This window comes from Typopeltis vanoorti, chromosome 9, assembly GCF_054136105.1.
Source record: "Typopeltis vanoorti isolate ZY-2024b chromosome 9, IOZ_Tvanoo_1.0, whole genome shotgun sequence".
NCBI lineage: Eukaryota > Metazoa > Arthropoda > Arachnida > Uropygi > Thelyphonidae > Typopeltis > Typopeltis vanoorti.
Window position 1 is genome coordinate 49,656,236 of NC_143557.1, and position 14,382 is coordinate 49,670,617.

At 36.7% G+C, this 14,382-nt stretch overlaps 1 protein-coding gene across 1 annotated transcript in view; it reads right to left on the minus strand.

Moving 5' to 3' along the window:
• Window positions 1-5,375: 5,375 nt before the first annotated feature.
• Window positions 5,376-14,382, minus strand: part of LOC150103027 (transmembrane protein 94-like) — a 78,025-nt gene continuing 69,018 nt past the window's right edge. The window contains exons 5-6 of the mRNA XM_090398055.1: window positions 9,931-10,127; window positions 5,376-5,408 (exon numbers count right to left, since the gene is read on the minus strand). Coding sequence (XP_090254181.1) covers window positions 5,376-5,408; window positions 9,931-10,127 — 230 coding nt within the window. The remainder of the gene's footprint in view (window positions 5,409-9,930; window positions 10,128-14,382) is intronic.

Below are 14,382 nucleotides of genomic sequence, written 5' to 3' on the forward strand. Positions count from 1 at the left end.
AGAAATGCTAATGCTCTGAAGCATTTAATTTTCATGTTGAATTCAGCATCTATCTGACAGCATAACTTCAAACCAATGGCAACAATTTTGCGATAAAGATTTTGTGCCATATGAAATAAACAACCTGTTATAGTTGTTGATGTAAATATGTTAGAAAAATCGTTGATAGTTACTTTTTTGAAGTCAACCATTAATGTTTCGGGATCTAATGATGAACATAAGCCCATTAAGGAACTGAATAATCTGCTGTAAGTTAATTCTGATTTGCTAGGAAGAAAATCAAAAAGCCGACATGGAATCCTTAGGAGTTTCATGCCAGTCCCAAGCCTGGATAAAGGAGGAGGGTCAGTCAGATAAGTGTTGATGCTCTAACCGTAAAGAAAAAACACGATTGTTATCTGATGCCTATATGATGCAATCGAGGGGGGGGAAGAAAGTGGGATACCGAAAGGAAACAGAGGCTGAAACAGAACTATTATCAGTAAGAACATGGGATGTACAGAAACTTTGAATGGCAGGAAAAACTAGAATTACTTCGTGAGGAAATGAAGAGATATCGGTATGAAGAGATATCGGTGTGATATACTAGGTCTGGCAGAGTTGCGATGAACATTAGCAGGAAAGATAAATAGATGCGAAGTCATATGTCATGGCATGACACCAAGCATGAAGCAGGAGTTGGTTTCCTTCTTAACAAAAAAGCTAGAAAGGCACTCTTAGGCTACAAACCAGTCAATGAATGAATCACAGCAGCAAGATTTCAAGCAAATCCATTTATATCAATAGTCCAGATATATGCATGGAATTCTTAGGAGTTTCATGCCAGTCCCAAGCCTGGATAAAGGAGGAGGGTCAGTCAGATAAGTGTTGATGCTCTAACCATAAAGAAAAAACACGATTGTTATCTGATGCCTATATGATGCAATCGAGGGGGGGGGGAAGAAAGTGGGATACCGAAAGGAAACAGAGGCTGAAACAGAACTATTATCAGTAAGAACATGGGATGTACAGAAACTTTGAATGGCAGGAAAAACTAGAATTACTTCATGAGGAAATGAAGAGATATCGGTGTGATATACTAGGTCTGGCGGAGTTGCGATGAACATTAGCAGGAAAGATAAATAGATGCGAAGTCATATGTCATGGCATGACACCAAGCATGAAGCAGGAGTTGGTTTCCTTCTTAACAAAAAAGCTAGAAAGGCACTCTTAGGCTACAAACCAGTCAATGAATGAATCACAGCAGCAAGATTTCAAGCAAATCCATTTAATATATCAATAGTCCAGATATATGCACCCACATCTGACAGCACAGATGAAGATATTGACTTATTTTACAAATATCTGACAGAGACAATAGAAACAATACCAAAGCAAGATGTACTAATTATTGAAGGAGATTGGAATGCCAAAGTCAGAATACATAATGATGGTTGGGAAAGAGTCATGGGAAAATATGGTTTCGGAGAAAGAAATGAACGGGGTGAAAAAATGCTAGAATTTGCTGTGGACCATGAGATGATGATCTGAAACACAAGATTCCAACAAAATGAGTGTAGAAAATTGACATGGTGATCAAATGATTGGAAAACCAAGAACATGATTGATATGATTATGATTAAAAGAGATGGATAACATCAGTAGAGCAGTGTCAAACTTTTCAAGGAGCGGATACAGACTCGAATCATAGTTTAGTGATTGCAAACATCAAGTTGAAACTAAAAAGAAAATATTAACCCCTTCATCAGAAACAAAGAGAGCAAGAATAAGTGACGAAGAAATAGGAAGAAGGTACAGAATAATGTTAGAGAAAAAAATTAAAAGTGTGGACAAAGAAAAAAAATTCGAATCTAAGAGTGAAAGGAGTAATGAAGGTGATAGAAGATGCAGTTGAAGAAACAGTACCAGAAGAAAAGAAGATCAAAACATAGATTAGACAAGAAATACTGAAGTTAGTACAGGAGAAAAGAATGTTGAAGATAAGAAGCGATACATCAGAACAAATAGAGGAGCAATATAGATGAAAGTGTAATGAGGTGAAAAAAGCAGTCAGCCGGATAAGATGAAATGGTTAGAAGTCCAATGCAATAATATAGAACAGTACTATGGAGAGTATAAAACTAGAGAAATGTACAAAATGATTAGAACCATTAATAGAAGGTGGCAACCAAAACAGACCATAGTTAAAAATGAAAAAGGCAAAGTATTGATGAATAAACATAAAATTGTACAGTGATGAATAAGATGCTGTAGTGAGTTATGTGGAAAAAAAAAACTACATTTAGATAGCATTCGGAAAATGACTGAAGAACTGAAGCAGATATCACCACCAAGTAATGAGTATGATATGGGATCGCTCAATTGGTATCGCAAACCTTGTTGATCCAGTCGATATGATTGTAGCTGTTGATCATATAGGCATGTTGTAGCTGTTGATCATATAGGCATCCGATAACAATTGTGTTTTTTTCAACACTCATCTGACCGACCCTCCTCCTTTATCCAAGCTTGGGACTGGCATGAAACCCCCTAAGGATTCCATGGCAGCTTTTTAATTTTCTTCCTGGCAAATCAGAATTAACTTACAGCAGATTATTCAGTGCCTGAAAGGGCTTATGTTCATCATTAGATCCCAAAACATTAATGGTTGACTTCAAGAAAGTAACTATCAACGATTTTTCTAACATATTTACATCAACAACTATAACAGGATGTTTATTTCATATGGCACAAAATCTTTATCGCAAAATTGTTGTCATTGGTTTGAAGTTACACTATCAAACAGATGCTGAATTCAACACGAAAATTAAATGCTTCAACAGTATTAGCATTTCTTCCAATAAGTAATGTTACTGATGGATTTGTTAAATTGACGATCTGCAGCAAAAAGCTAATTATTTATGCAGAATCTCTTTTAATTTGCACATTTAAATGATTTCATTATGTTATGTATCACTGACATTCACCTTAATAAAGATTTGCCTTTTTAATGATTTTATAATACCCTTTATCTTTCAATAATCAATCAATAATTGATTATTTACTTTTGTAAATAATCAATGGAAATTGATTATTTACAAAAATTAATGCAAAATGTCTTATGGCAAAAATGTTTAACGGCGAAAATGTCAACGCTGAATTTTCCTATGCCGAAAATGTTTACGGTGAGTTTTCCTAGAACCGTATGCAACATAGAGCTCAATGCTACTTCTACACTGGATGAAGAAACCCTGAGGTATGAGGAAGTAATAGAGCTGCAACATAAATTGAATAAGAATTTGGCAATATGGACTGATGGGATATCAGCACAGATGCTAAAACAACGTTCAGCTGAACTGGCTGTTTCTTTGATCAGGCTATATAATTTGAGCCTGTGAAGAGGAAAGAATGTATGATAATCCCATTGCAAAAGGATGGTGCAATAAGTGTCAAACTATCAATATATTAGTATCTCTGGACTGGTGGTGAAGATTTTGGAAAAGGAATAAGAGATCGCATATAAAAATGGGATGACAGAGAATTTATACTTTGCAATGAGCAGCAAGGGTTTACTAAGGGAAGATCATCTTTGAGTAACTTGCCCATATTTTAAAATAATGTCACAGCTGAGTTAACAAGGGATATACCATGATAATTTTGAATTTTGCTAAAGCTTTTGACAAAATATAGTATGAAAAGCTGTTGCATGAGGTGGAGACTAATAGAATGGATTATAAACTATTAGTTTGCCTAATAGGATGACTGAGTAACAGATATCAAAAAAAGTAGTGTATGGGGGTTTTTGAGTCTGCAAGATTTATGGTGACCAGTGGTGTATTCCAGGGATCAGTAATTGGTTCACTGTTATTCAATCTTTAGATGAATATCACTGTGAAAGTTTTAAAAAGGAAACATACAACTATTTGCTGGCAATGCAAAGATAACCAGGGTAATATGGAATGGAACTAGCATGCAGTGCTTGCAAAATGATTTAAATAAGCTGATTCCAGCTAATTCACATCAGTGTTCCCCACATCATTCCATAATCCATTGTGCAATTTAAGCAATATGCAATGTATATTTTAGATCCTTATCCACTATTGCCCATGTATTCCTTTTCTCCTTCACCCTCTCTAAGATATCCATCCAGATAACCAACTGTATACCCTACATCCCATTTTTCCTTCCCAAATTTTAAAACCTTACACTTTCAAAACTCACTTTCCCATTCCCACATTCTATTCAAGTACTCTTGCAAAGCCACAACATTTGCTCTATTCCTCGCAGTTCGATACAACTCTGCATCATTTGAAATAACTGCATATCCTAATTCAAACCATTGCCAATATTATAAAACAAGTTCAAAAGCAATGGTCCAAAAGTAGACCTTTTGGATTTTCTCTTCCCTCCACTAGGTTTCCTCATCTTGCATCAGTTCTGTCAAGTAATGCAAAAGCAATGTTTTAAGTAATGTAAAGTTATGCACTTTGGTGTAATGAGATAGCCAATGGTGTATTATATTGGCAGGTTATGCAAGAAGCAACTAACCAGGCTGGAGGTCTTGGATTTTTAGTAGATAGAAAGATGAAGTTCAGGGGCCATATAACAAAGATTGCAAATACAGCTCAAAAAGAATAAGGAAATCGTTTTGGCTCTTTACAAGGCTTTGATATGATCTCATCTGGACCATGTGCAAAAATCTGGTTCCTGGTTTGAGGTGATGCAGATACAGTTGAGAGAGTATGCAATGAGAAGTTTTAAAGATGATATCAAGACTGTGGAATGCAGATTATGAAGAGAAATTGAGGATTTGTGGACTAGCAGACACTGGAAAATAGGAGAAAGAAATGATATGATAGAGACCTACAAACTTCTGAAAATCATACAGGATAAAAAAAAGGTGGAATTTTTCATTTTATAGAGGGCACGGAAAAGAAGGCATCCATGGAAATTTAGAATGAATACATTCTTGAGTGAGAGCTAGATTTTTTTCTCATTAATGGAATGGCTTGCCTTTAGAGATGGTGAACACAGACAGTGTGAATGAATTCAAGAAAAGGTAAGACGTTGTGTGAGTGATATGTGGCAACTCTTGATGAGTCCCTGACTCACTGGAGGTCTCTTGTAATAATAATAATGAATGTTTTCTGCATGTAAATTTATCAGCATTTTATGTTGCAACACTGTGTCAATAATGATTAGTTCACATCCTCGGAAGAAATCTATCATATACTCATCATTGTCTTAGATTCATTTTCTACTCTACTATTTATGTCTCCAAAAACTAGTAGCATTTGGAGGCATCTGTGGATAGGAACATCTTATACATTTGCATCAGCTATTTAAACCATATAAAAACTGTTTGTTAGCAATTTAAATGTTAATCTTAACCAGTTCTATGTGCAATTATAGTGCACTTCTTCAGGAGGCTGAAATACAAAAAAAAAAATAATAATAACTGACATAAACAATAACAATGATACAGAATATTTGAAATAGACTAACAGTGTTGTGCACACACACACATACACACGTGCAATTCACTCTGTATTATGATGACTACTTGCATTTCGTAGAAGTCTGAGATTTATATTTGTGAGGTTTTTGATAATAGACAGCCAAACCTGATTCAGGGTCATTCCTTGTTTCTTCTTACATTCATTAGTGTTTTTATCATTTCCAATGACTCGTTGAATACTCTGACACAGAAACTGTAACCAATGTAAGTTATTTCTGTGCACTTTTATAACACTTTAGCGCTGTTATATGCTGCTTACTGATTTATATTTGATTTTTCTCTGCATCTCTGACATGCCACAGATACATCAGGGATGTCCATGAGCTACTAATCCTGATTTATGTTTTCTTTCTTCTGAATGTCTCGGATATATTCTGACATGTATTCATTCCAAAAGCAACAGATTCCACATGAAAAGATGACCTTGTATATCCCCAGTTTTTTTTTTTCAGTATGAATAGGAAGTTTTGGAGGAAGAAGGAGACCTTATTTATTAGAAAAAAAAATTATATTATTATTATTAGATCCTCCATGAAGTTAACCAATTCACTGCGGGAGATTCACTCAACTGACACCATATTTATTATAATGAATTGTAAAATCCTTAACACTCTCTGCATTCACAGCATATTCTGGTAATGTATTCCATTCATCCATAATTCTTCATGTAAAAAAATCTACTCCTCAAACTTCTTCACCACACCCTGACACAAATTCCAGGGATGGTCTCTGGTTCTTTCCCTCTCACCTTCTACTCTTTTAATCACCTCTGTGCTAATCTGATAAAATCGCCTCACTAACTTGAACTTTCTACAGTGAAAAAAAAAAAAAACATCATAATAGACCCTTCTGATCTACTAACCACCCTGGACATCTTCAACTTGTTCAACACCACAGCTTGAATAGAAACTACAGGACTATTACAAGAACTATTTCCACCAGAATTATTTGGTGGAGCAGATAACAGATGTTATTTTTATGTAGTCTGTAAATGGTTGTAAGGATGTATTTCCTTAAGATTTTTGCTAATTTTTCAGATGTGCCCCAGACATATGGAATGGTGATAGATTTGTGTAATATCTTCTATGAAGGAGAGGAGCAGGGATTGCAGTTATAAGGTTTTAATATTTTTTGAGGATTGTAGTAGCTATTGGCTAAGAAAGTGTTGAGAATATGGTCTGATAGCAATAGTTAGGGCACTGAAATCAGAACTGATTAATTTTGCCCTGTTATATAGGGCTTTTATAATACCATATTGTTGGGGGGGGGGGGATTGATTGCTAATGAATGTATCTACCAGTATATGTAGTTTTTGTAAATGGAGAATGCCAGAGATCCATCAGGCTGGCATGTAATCAGACTGTCTAGGAAAGGAGATTGTTGTTTTTCTTTTCTAAGGTAAACTAGATCCTGGGTGTTAACTATTTAGATCCATGATTTAGGTCTCCAGGAAGAAGCTGGGCAAGGGGGAGAATCATGGCCATCCCCTCCATTTGTTTGTAGAATTTTCCTTCCCAAATGAAATAGCCCAAGTTCATGGTGAACTGAAACATGACTGAAATATCAGGAGGAAATATAGTTTGGATGGGGGGGGGGGGGAGAAAAGAAAAAAAAATTGACATCCCTTATCCACTCCAATAAAGATCAACCACATTCCCTAGACCTACCAGGTGTTTATCATGTTACTTGTAGTTGCAAACTGTTCTACTACATACTGAAATATGTAGTAGAACAATAGGCAGCATACTGGAATGTCTAGTGCTGATTGAAATTTTTATGTCAGAGAATTCAAAGAGTCATCAGAAGTATTGAAAAAAAAAACCTAACAGCCAAACAGTCAGGATAGCCAATATCAGAATTTCTGAACACAAAAACTACATCCAGTTCCACCATTACATGCTGACCATGCTTTGGACAGCCACCACAAGATATGCTGAAAGAAGGCAACTCTATTACACTGCAGCAAATAGAAATATCAGAAGCTATTCCTCAAATGTGCCTCAGCCCTCAGTAACTTTCCTAACCTCAACAAACTTGGACGAATGAGACTTCCCCAAATTTGGGAAGCACTCTTTGGATCTTCAGCCCAACAGTCAAGACCATCCAATTTAGCCCACTAGGGGGAAGCCATTTAGAACTCTAGGTCCAACTTTGGTTGCCATTCTTCAGCCTTGTTTTCCCAGTGTTAGTGCCTGCATGCTTTTGTTTTTGTGATCCCTGATGACCGATGGCAATGCAATGTTGCCAAAAAGGAAAGTATTAATTAAAGTTATTATAATTAATATTTTAGTATACTAAACTTTGCTGCATAAATGAATTCATCATATGGCCCCACAAAGCAACACAATTACAAGACTTTTCCAATCATCTTAACAGCATGCATCTCAGCATAAAGTTCACTGACAAGTTAGAAAACAGATCCCTGCATTTTTAAGAAATTCTATTTTGTTCTGTTATTCTGTTCAAACAGAACTGAATTTATTTATTGTCTACAGAAAACCAATACACACAAAGGAAGATACCCTGATGCAAAATCTCACCACCATCTCATCATCATCACAAAAAATTATTAAAAAAGCCCTATAAGAGGAGCGTACAGCATTAGCAGTAGTACTGAGACAAGAAGCCACCCAAATATATCATTCTTATCCTTCCAGAAAATGTTACAATGAAAAAAAAATTGTAGAGAACATTCTAAAAGAGTTCCCCCCCCCAAGACAAACAGATGCACAGGAAAGAATAATATTGAGTAGTTGTGTTACCATAATGACAAGATTTGAATTATATTACAACAAGAGATTACAGTGGGCTTCCTCCCCAATAAACAAGATCTCAAGTCTCCTTCACCCTCCAAAACTTCCCCATTCATTACTCAAAAAACTGGGAGTATACAATATCACCTGTTCATGTGGAATCTGTTATGAAGAACAAATGGGTTGGTCAGGTGGGATACACATCAAAACACAGGGCTTGAAGAAAAAGAAGAAAACATAAATTAGGACTAGCAGCATATACAACAGACAATGCATCAAGTCATGGTAGCATACTGAAACGTCTAGTGCTTATTACAATTTTCATGTCAGAGAATTCAAAGAGTCATCAGAAGTGTTGAAAAAAAAAAACAAAGACTGATCCTACATCAGGTTTGGTAGTATTATCAAAAACCTGGTGCACACAGACATTCTACACATTGTATCACAAGTCATCACAATACAACATCAATTGTACATGAGTAATACTGTTAGTCTATTTTGAATCATTGTTATAGTAAGTGCAAAACCCAGTAAATGTCATGTTGGTTTCGTTTTTTGCATTTCAACTTCCTGAAGAAGTGTACTATAATTGCACACGAAACAGTCTCCATGTGGTTTAGTTACCAGACAAACATTTAACAAGAACTAGTTTTACCATTTTCTATGTATCAGTTCTTTTCTTCAATGACCAAAAAAAACCATTCCTCTACTTTTCTACTAGAACCTTTTGTGAAATTTTCAAAGTGCAATAAAACGTAAGCAAATTTCAACCTATGAAATTAACCATATGTTTAATTTCACAGGGTGATGTGAATATTTTTCAAATGTCCACATCACTCTACCTGAAATTAACTTCCATTCAAGAAGCTCATCATCATTTGATATTAGCCATTCCTTCTTTTTTCTGGTACCTGTTCTTAAAGAAATAATATTATACAGAAAGATCTTGCCTTTTCAGTCTTAGTAGCATTAATTCCCAAAACTGGATGGTCATACTGATAGCATTTGTTTTCTCAAACCCACAGGTTATGTATTCAAATCCCATGTTTTCAAATGTCCTTAGGTAGCAGATGAATTTCAATACCCAGTGTGAGACCACTAATCTGCCTATCGAATACCAAGTAGTTAGAAAAATTGTGTTTTTCTAGAGCAGGGCTCCTGCATTATATAAACAATAAGCTAATTGTGTATATAATAAATGTAATGAAAATTGTTAGCTTACTAACAATACTAATGTGCAGTATATTTTTAACCTTTAACAAATGGGGAGCTGTAATATTTATTAAAAAAAATTATGCTGACAGAGTCTAAGTTTTCTGATAGTGTCACTTCTTTTTCTGTAGGTAGTTCTTATCCTGATGGTGTCTTTGATTCAGGTGAGGTCTTCTGTGCACCCTGGTTGCCAGATAAAAATGTGTTTTACCATCAAAATGTATACAGACTCAGGAAGTCTAGAATATAATTTGATTGGCTGAGTCCCAAACTGCTAGCTTGACTTCATTCATTCAGCATCATATGGATGTCAAGTAATGAGAGTGTACTCAGGAATATGAGAACTGGTGATTGGGTCAAAAAGTTTAAATCAGGCCACCTTTCTTCTAAGCTGTATAGATGTCCTCCATTTATCTAGAAGTGCCAAATAATATATATATATATATATATATATACTTATACACCTACCTCTTCAACAGAACGGCATTTACCAGGGGCATGATGGCCAGGTCGAAGCATAATTATATCACCCTCAACCAAAAGGTGGCATGGCAAGTTTATTAAGTAACCATCTCGGTGGGTCCACTGGACAGAAATACATGGTGATTGTGGCATGTGTAGATGGGGATACAAGCCAACCTCCCACTCACTATGAGTAACACAGTCTAAAATAAGAAATAAAAATAATGAGGTTAAATGTTAAAAAACATTAAGCAAAAATAATATTTCCATTACTTAATATTAAAGCTCATAAATCAGGCAAATTATGAAGTTTCTAATTTCAATTTTCTTCAATTTTTTGGATGCTAATTCTGTTTAAACAAATAAATTTGATTCTGTTTACAAAGAATTAGAAAGGGAATATTTTGTTATTTTAAATTTAAAATTAAATAATCTATCAAACTTTTATAAAATTTTGTTATTAAACAGAAAGGGAAGCTGCAATTATCTGATCTAATATTTTCCACCATTGATAATGGTTTATCATCATCATCTAATGTATCATATACTGATGTAGTGACGATGATGATGATTAGCCTGTCTTTTCCACCCACTACAGGGTGAAGGCCTCTTCCAATGCAGAAGGATTGGGTCTACTTCTCCCATGGTGACCCAGTCCATCTTGGGAGAGTGTATATACACTTGGGTGAATGAATGTATGAAGGTGGAAGATAATTACAAACATCCATGCCTAGGCGGGATTCGAACCCACAGACTGGGAAGTAGATACGCTAACCACTCAGCCAACCAGGCCGGCATTGATATAGCATATTGTCATAAATTATTATTATTGTTATGTGACACCTCCAGGGAGTCCATAGACTCATTGAGGGAGGGCACCTACTCGACAGATATCTGTCTCCACCCTCAGTCCACCAACTACAACGAACCACAACTACCATCATAATCATCTACACCAACACCATCTACCACCCACCACCACTAGTATTTTCACAGATAATCACAAACATCCATGCCCACGGCGGGATTCGAACCTGCAGCCTTTTGGCTGGAGAGCAGATAACCACTTGGACAACCAGCCTGGCATTATATTTAGGAGCATAAATATAATTTATGATATGAAGACATTATTTGCACATGAAGCTCTTAATATAATGGTAAATAAAAGTGGAATCTCCTAGGGAGAGGGATACAACCAACGTAAGCATTTACAAAACAATACAACAGGCAATAGAAATTGTAGTAACAGAATTTTAATGAGTTACAAAAAAGGATAAATGCATAGATTATAAGTACTAACATTATAAGCATGCCTTCCTAATTTAAGAATATGCCAACTAGATCAATAGCAGGAGATGACTTTCATCACCTGGTGAAACATTGTCACCCTGCTTAATGGACGTGATTATTGCTATGATTTCTAGAGTGGGGACTTACCTCTAGAGTGTCTCCCCCCCCCCCCCCAGGATAACAGATAATACTTATCATCCTTCCAAAATAAGACTATTTTTTAGACAGCTCTCCTCCTAAATGTACTACAGATATCAATCAGGTCTCCTCTTGATACCCACAACTGTACTGTGGTCTACAATTCCTTTTCTAGAAACTGACCATCAACCCAACAAATCTCAGTCTTATGTACTGTGGCATTATGAAATGACACCAAATTAGATGGGAGATAATGTTCATCACCCAGTGTGAGACCACCTATTTATTGGAGGCCTAAAGTGGTTGAAAACAGTTCCAGGTTGTCTGTAGAGTAAGGTTTCCAACATATACAACACTGGGAAACATAAAAAAATAGGATAGTCTCTAATTTCTATGTATTTCCATGGTTCGATTACTGAACGTAATCAAACATAATCAGGAGATTGGAAACCAAAGCGCAAACAAAGACATGCAGAAAAGTTGGAAGGTCTTTCATTATACACAATTTTTCTCAGTCCACTATCTAAGTACTAATTCTTCTTCAATGTGCAGAGAAAAGCTAGATAAAAATTCAGCCTATGTCAAATGGATCAAATCAAAACACAAGCTTTGCACTCAGCCTACACAACAGCCTGCAGTACCAGTTCATATGATTAGCACATCTTATAAGACTTCACATAGAGGAATTGTACAAAACTTGCCTCTTCCTCAGTGGTCAAAATATACTCTCGTTAAAGTTATTCAGAACAACTTGTCAAGTTTTATATTTCCACCTCTCTAAAAGGATAAGGCTAACCTCTTAGCATCATTTCCCACTATAACATTAAGCACCAAATGCATGTCTTCTGATATTTTACCAGAAAGCCATCAGAAAAATCTTCCTTGGTCTGGACAACAAGCCTCTTGAAGAAAACGGGAGCGATGGACTGCATTTGAGTGGTTATGGTGTGAGTCGCTTGGAGAGACTGCTGCTGGAAAGTGGAGAAGTGAATAGAGAGAATGAATCAGATCGAGAGGGGAGTGATTTGGAAGAGCAGAAGAGTAAGACGGGAGAGATTGAAGAAGTGGAAATGAATGGGGAAGTGAGTGGTATGAGTATAGAAAATGAGAGAATGGGTGTGCAAGAGGAGCAGGGAAACGGGGAGGCTCAGGGTGGACAGGGACACACAGCGTGAGAAAGGTGGATGCTCCAAGAGGAGGTGAGAGCATGTGTAGGCAGAAAAATAATGGGATGACCTGGGATCAAGAGGAAACAGATGGAATTGCAAAGGGTTCTATAATGAAGAAGCAGAAAGGGAAATGGCCCCAGTCCAGCATGGAGAGATCACATCGAGTGAGTATCAGTGGAACTAGCTGTAGATCCAGAAATGAGTTGTTGTGTTTGTATACCAATGCTAGAAGTATAAGAAACAAGGCAGATGAAATGGTTGCACTAATTGCGTCTGTGCACCCAGAAATTGTCGGAATAAGTGAGACATGGTTAGATGAGAATGACATCCTGACAGGAATAGAGATGGAAAGGTATGATGTGTTTCGTGAGGATAGAAGGGGTAAAAAGGGAGGGGGAGTGCTATTGATGATAGAGAAAGAGTTATGTCCATACAAGGTAGAGATGCAAGAGGGAAATGGGGCCAGTGGTTTTGAGGCAGTATGGTGTGAGACAGAGGTGAATAGAATCAAATACTTGGTCGGATGTTGTTATAGACCTGGTAATGTGGATGGTGGTGATAGTGAAAATGTAGAGTCAAATAAGCCAAGCAAATAAGAAAAGGGTGATCATTATGGGTGATTTTAATTATGGCAATATAGACTGGAATGAAGAGATAGCAACTGGAAGTAAAGAAAATGAGTTTCTTGAGTTTTTGAGGGATAACTACCTCAGACAGTATGTAACAGAGGGCACATGAGGATTGAGGGTCTTGGATTTGGTCATCTCATCTCAGAGGGTGTAATTATAAATGAGGTGTCAAATCATCCACCAATTGGTGAAAGTGACCATGAGGTGATTACTTGGGTGGTTGCCAGCAGTGCAAGGACCCCTGTGAAAAAAGGGTATATGTGGAACTACAAGGGGGGGGGGGGGGTGATTATGAAGAGCTCAGGAGACAGCTTGCAGGTGTAGCATGGAATGAGGAGTTAGCTGGAAAAGAAATCAATGCAGCTTGGGGGATTTTCAAAAACTACTTAGTAGAGGCAATGTCTAAATGTATACCATGGGTGAGAAGGTTAAATAAGGTAGGTGTGAGATGGATGAATAAAGAGATTAAGCATGCAATACAGAGAAAAAGGGCATTGTGGAGGCAGCATAAGAGAAGTGGAAGTAACTAATTCCATGAGGTCTACAAAGACCAGGCAAGGAGGGTGACTTGGTTGGTGAGAGTAGCTAAAGAGAGGTATGAACAGCAGTTAGCTAATGAAGCCAAAAAGAATCCTAGGGAGTTCTTTCGATATGTAGCCAGCAAAAGAAAGAATGATTATGGAAGGATGACATTGATTGGAGGAAATGGTATAAAGACAGCTGTTGCAGAATGTGTGGTGGAGATACTTAATGAGCAGTTCATAAAGATCTTTCAATCTTGTGAATGTGACTTCATGGAGAGATTAAGAGCAGTTGATGATGGGGAGGAGAGACTGACTGTAAGTGAGCAAGAGGTGTTTGGGGAGTTGAGTAAACTAGATGTAAATAAGGCTGTGGGACTTGATAATATATCACCACGTATTCTGAAGGAATGTGCCTGAGAGTTGACACCTGCCTTGACATATTTTTTTAATATGAGTCTTGCAATTGGTCAAGTCCCTAAAGAGTGGAAGGAGGGCAAGATTGTGCCACTTCATAAAGGAGGTGATCGAACTCAAGCATCAAACTATAGGCCTATCTGTGTGTCAGGTGTTGTGGTTAAGTTGTTGGAGAAGCTTGTGAGAACTAGGATCCAGAGTTGGGTTGACAACAATGGTATAATCTTTGATGGACAGCATGGATTTGCTAAAGGGAGGTCATGTTTTAGTAATCTACTTACTTATTACAATAAA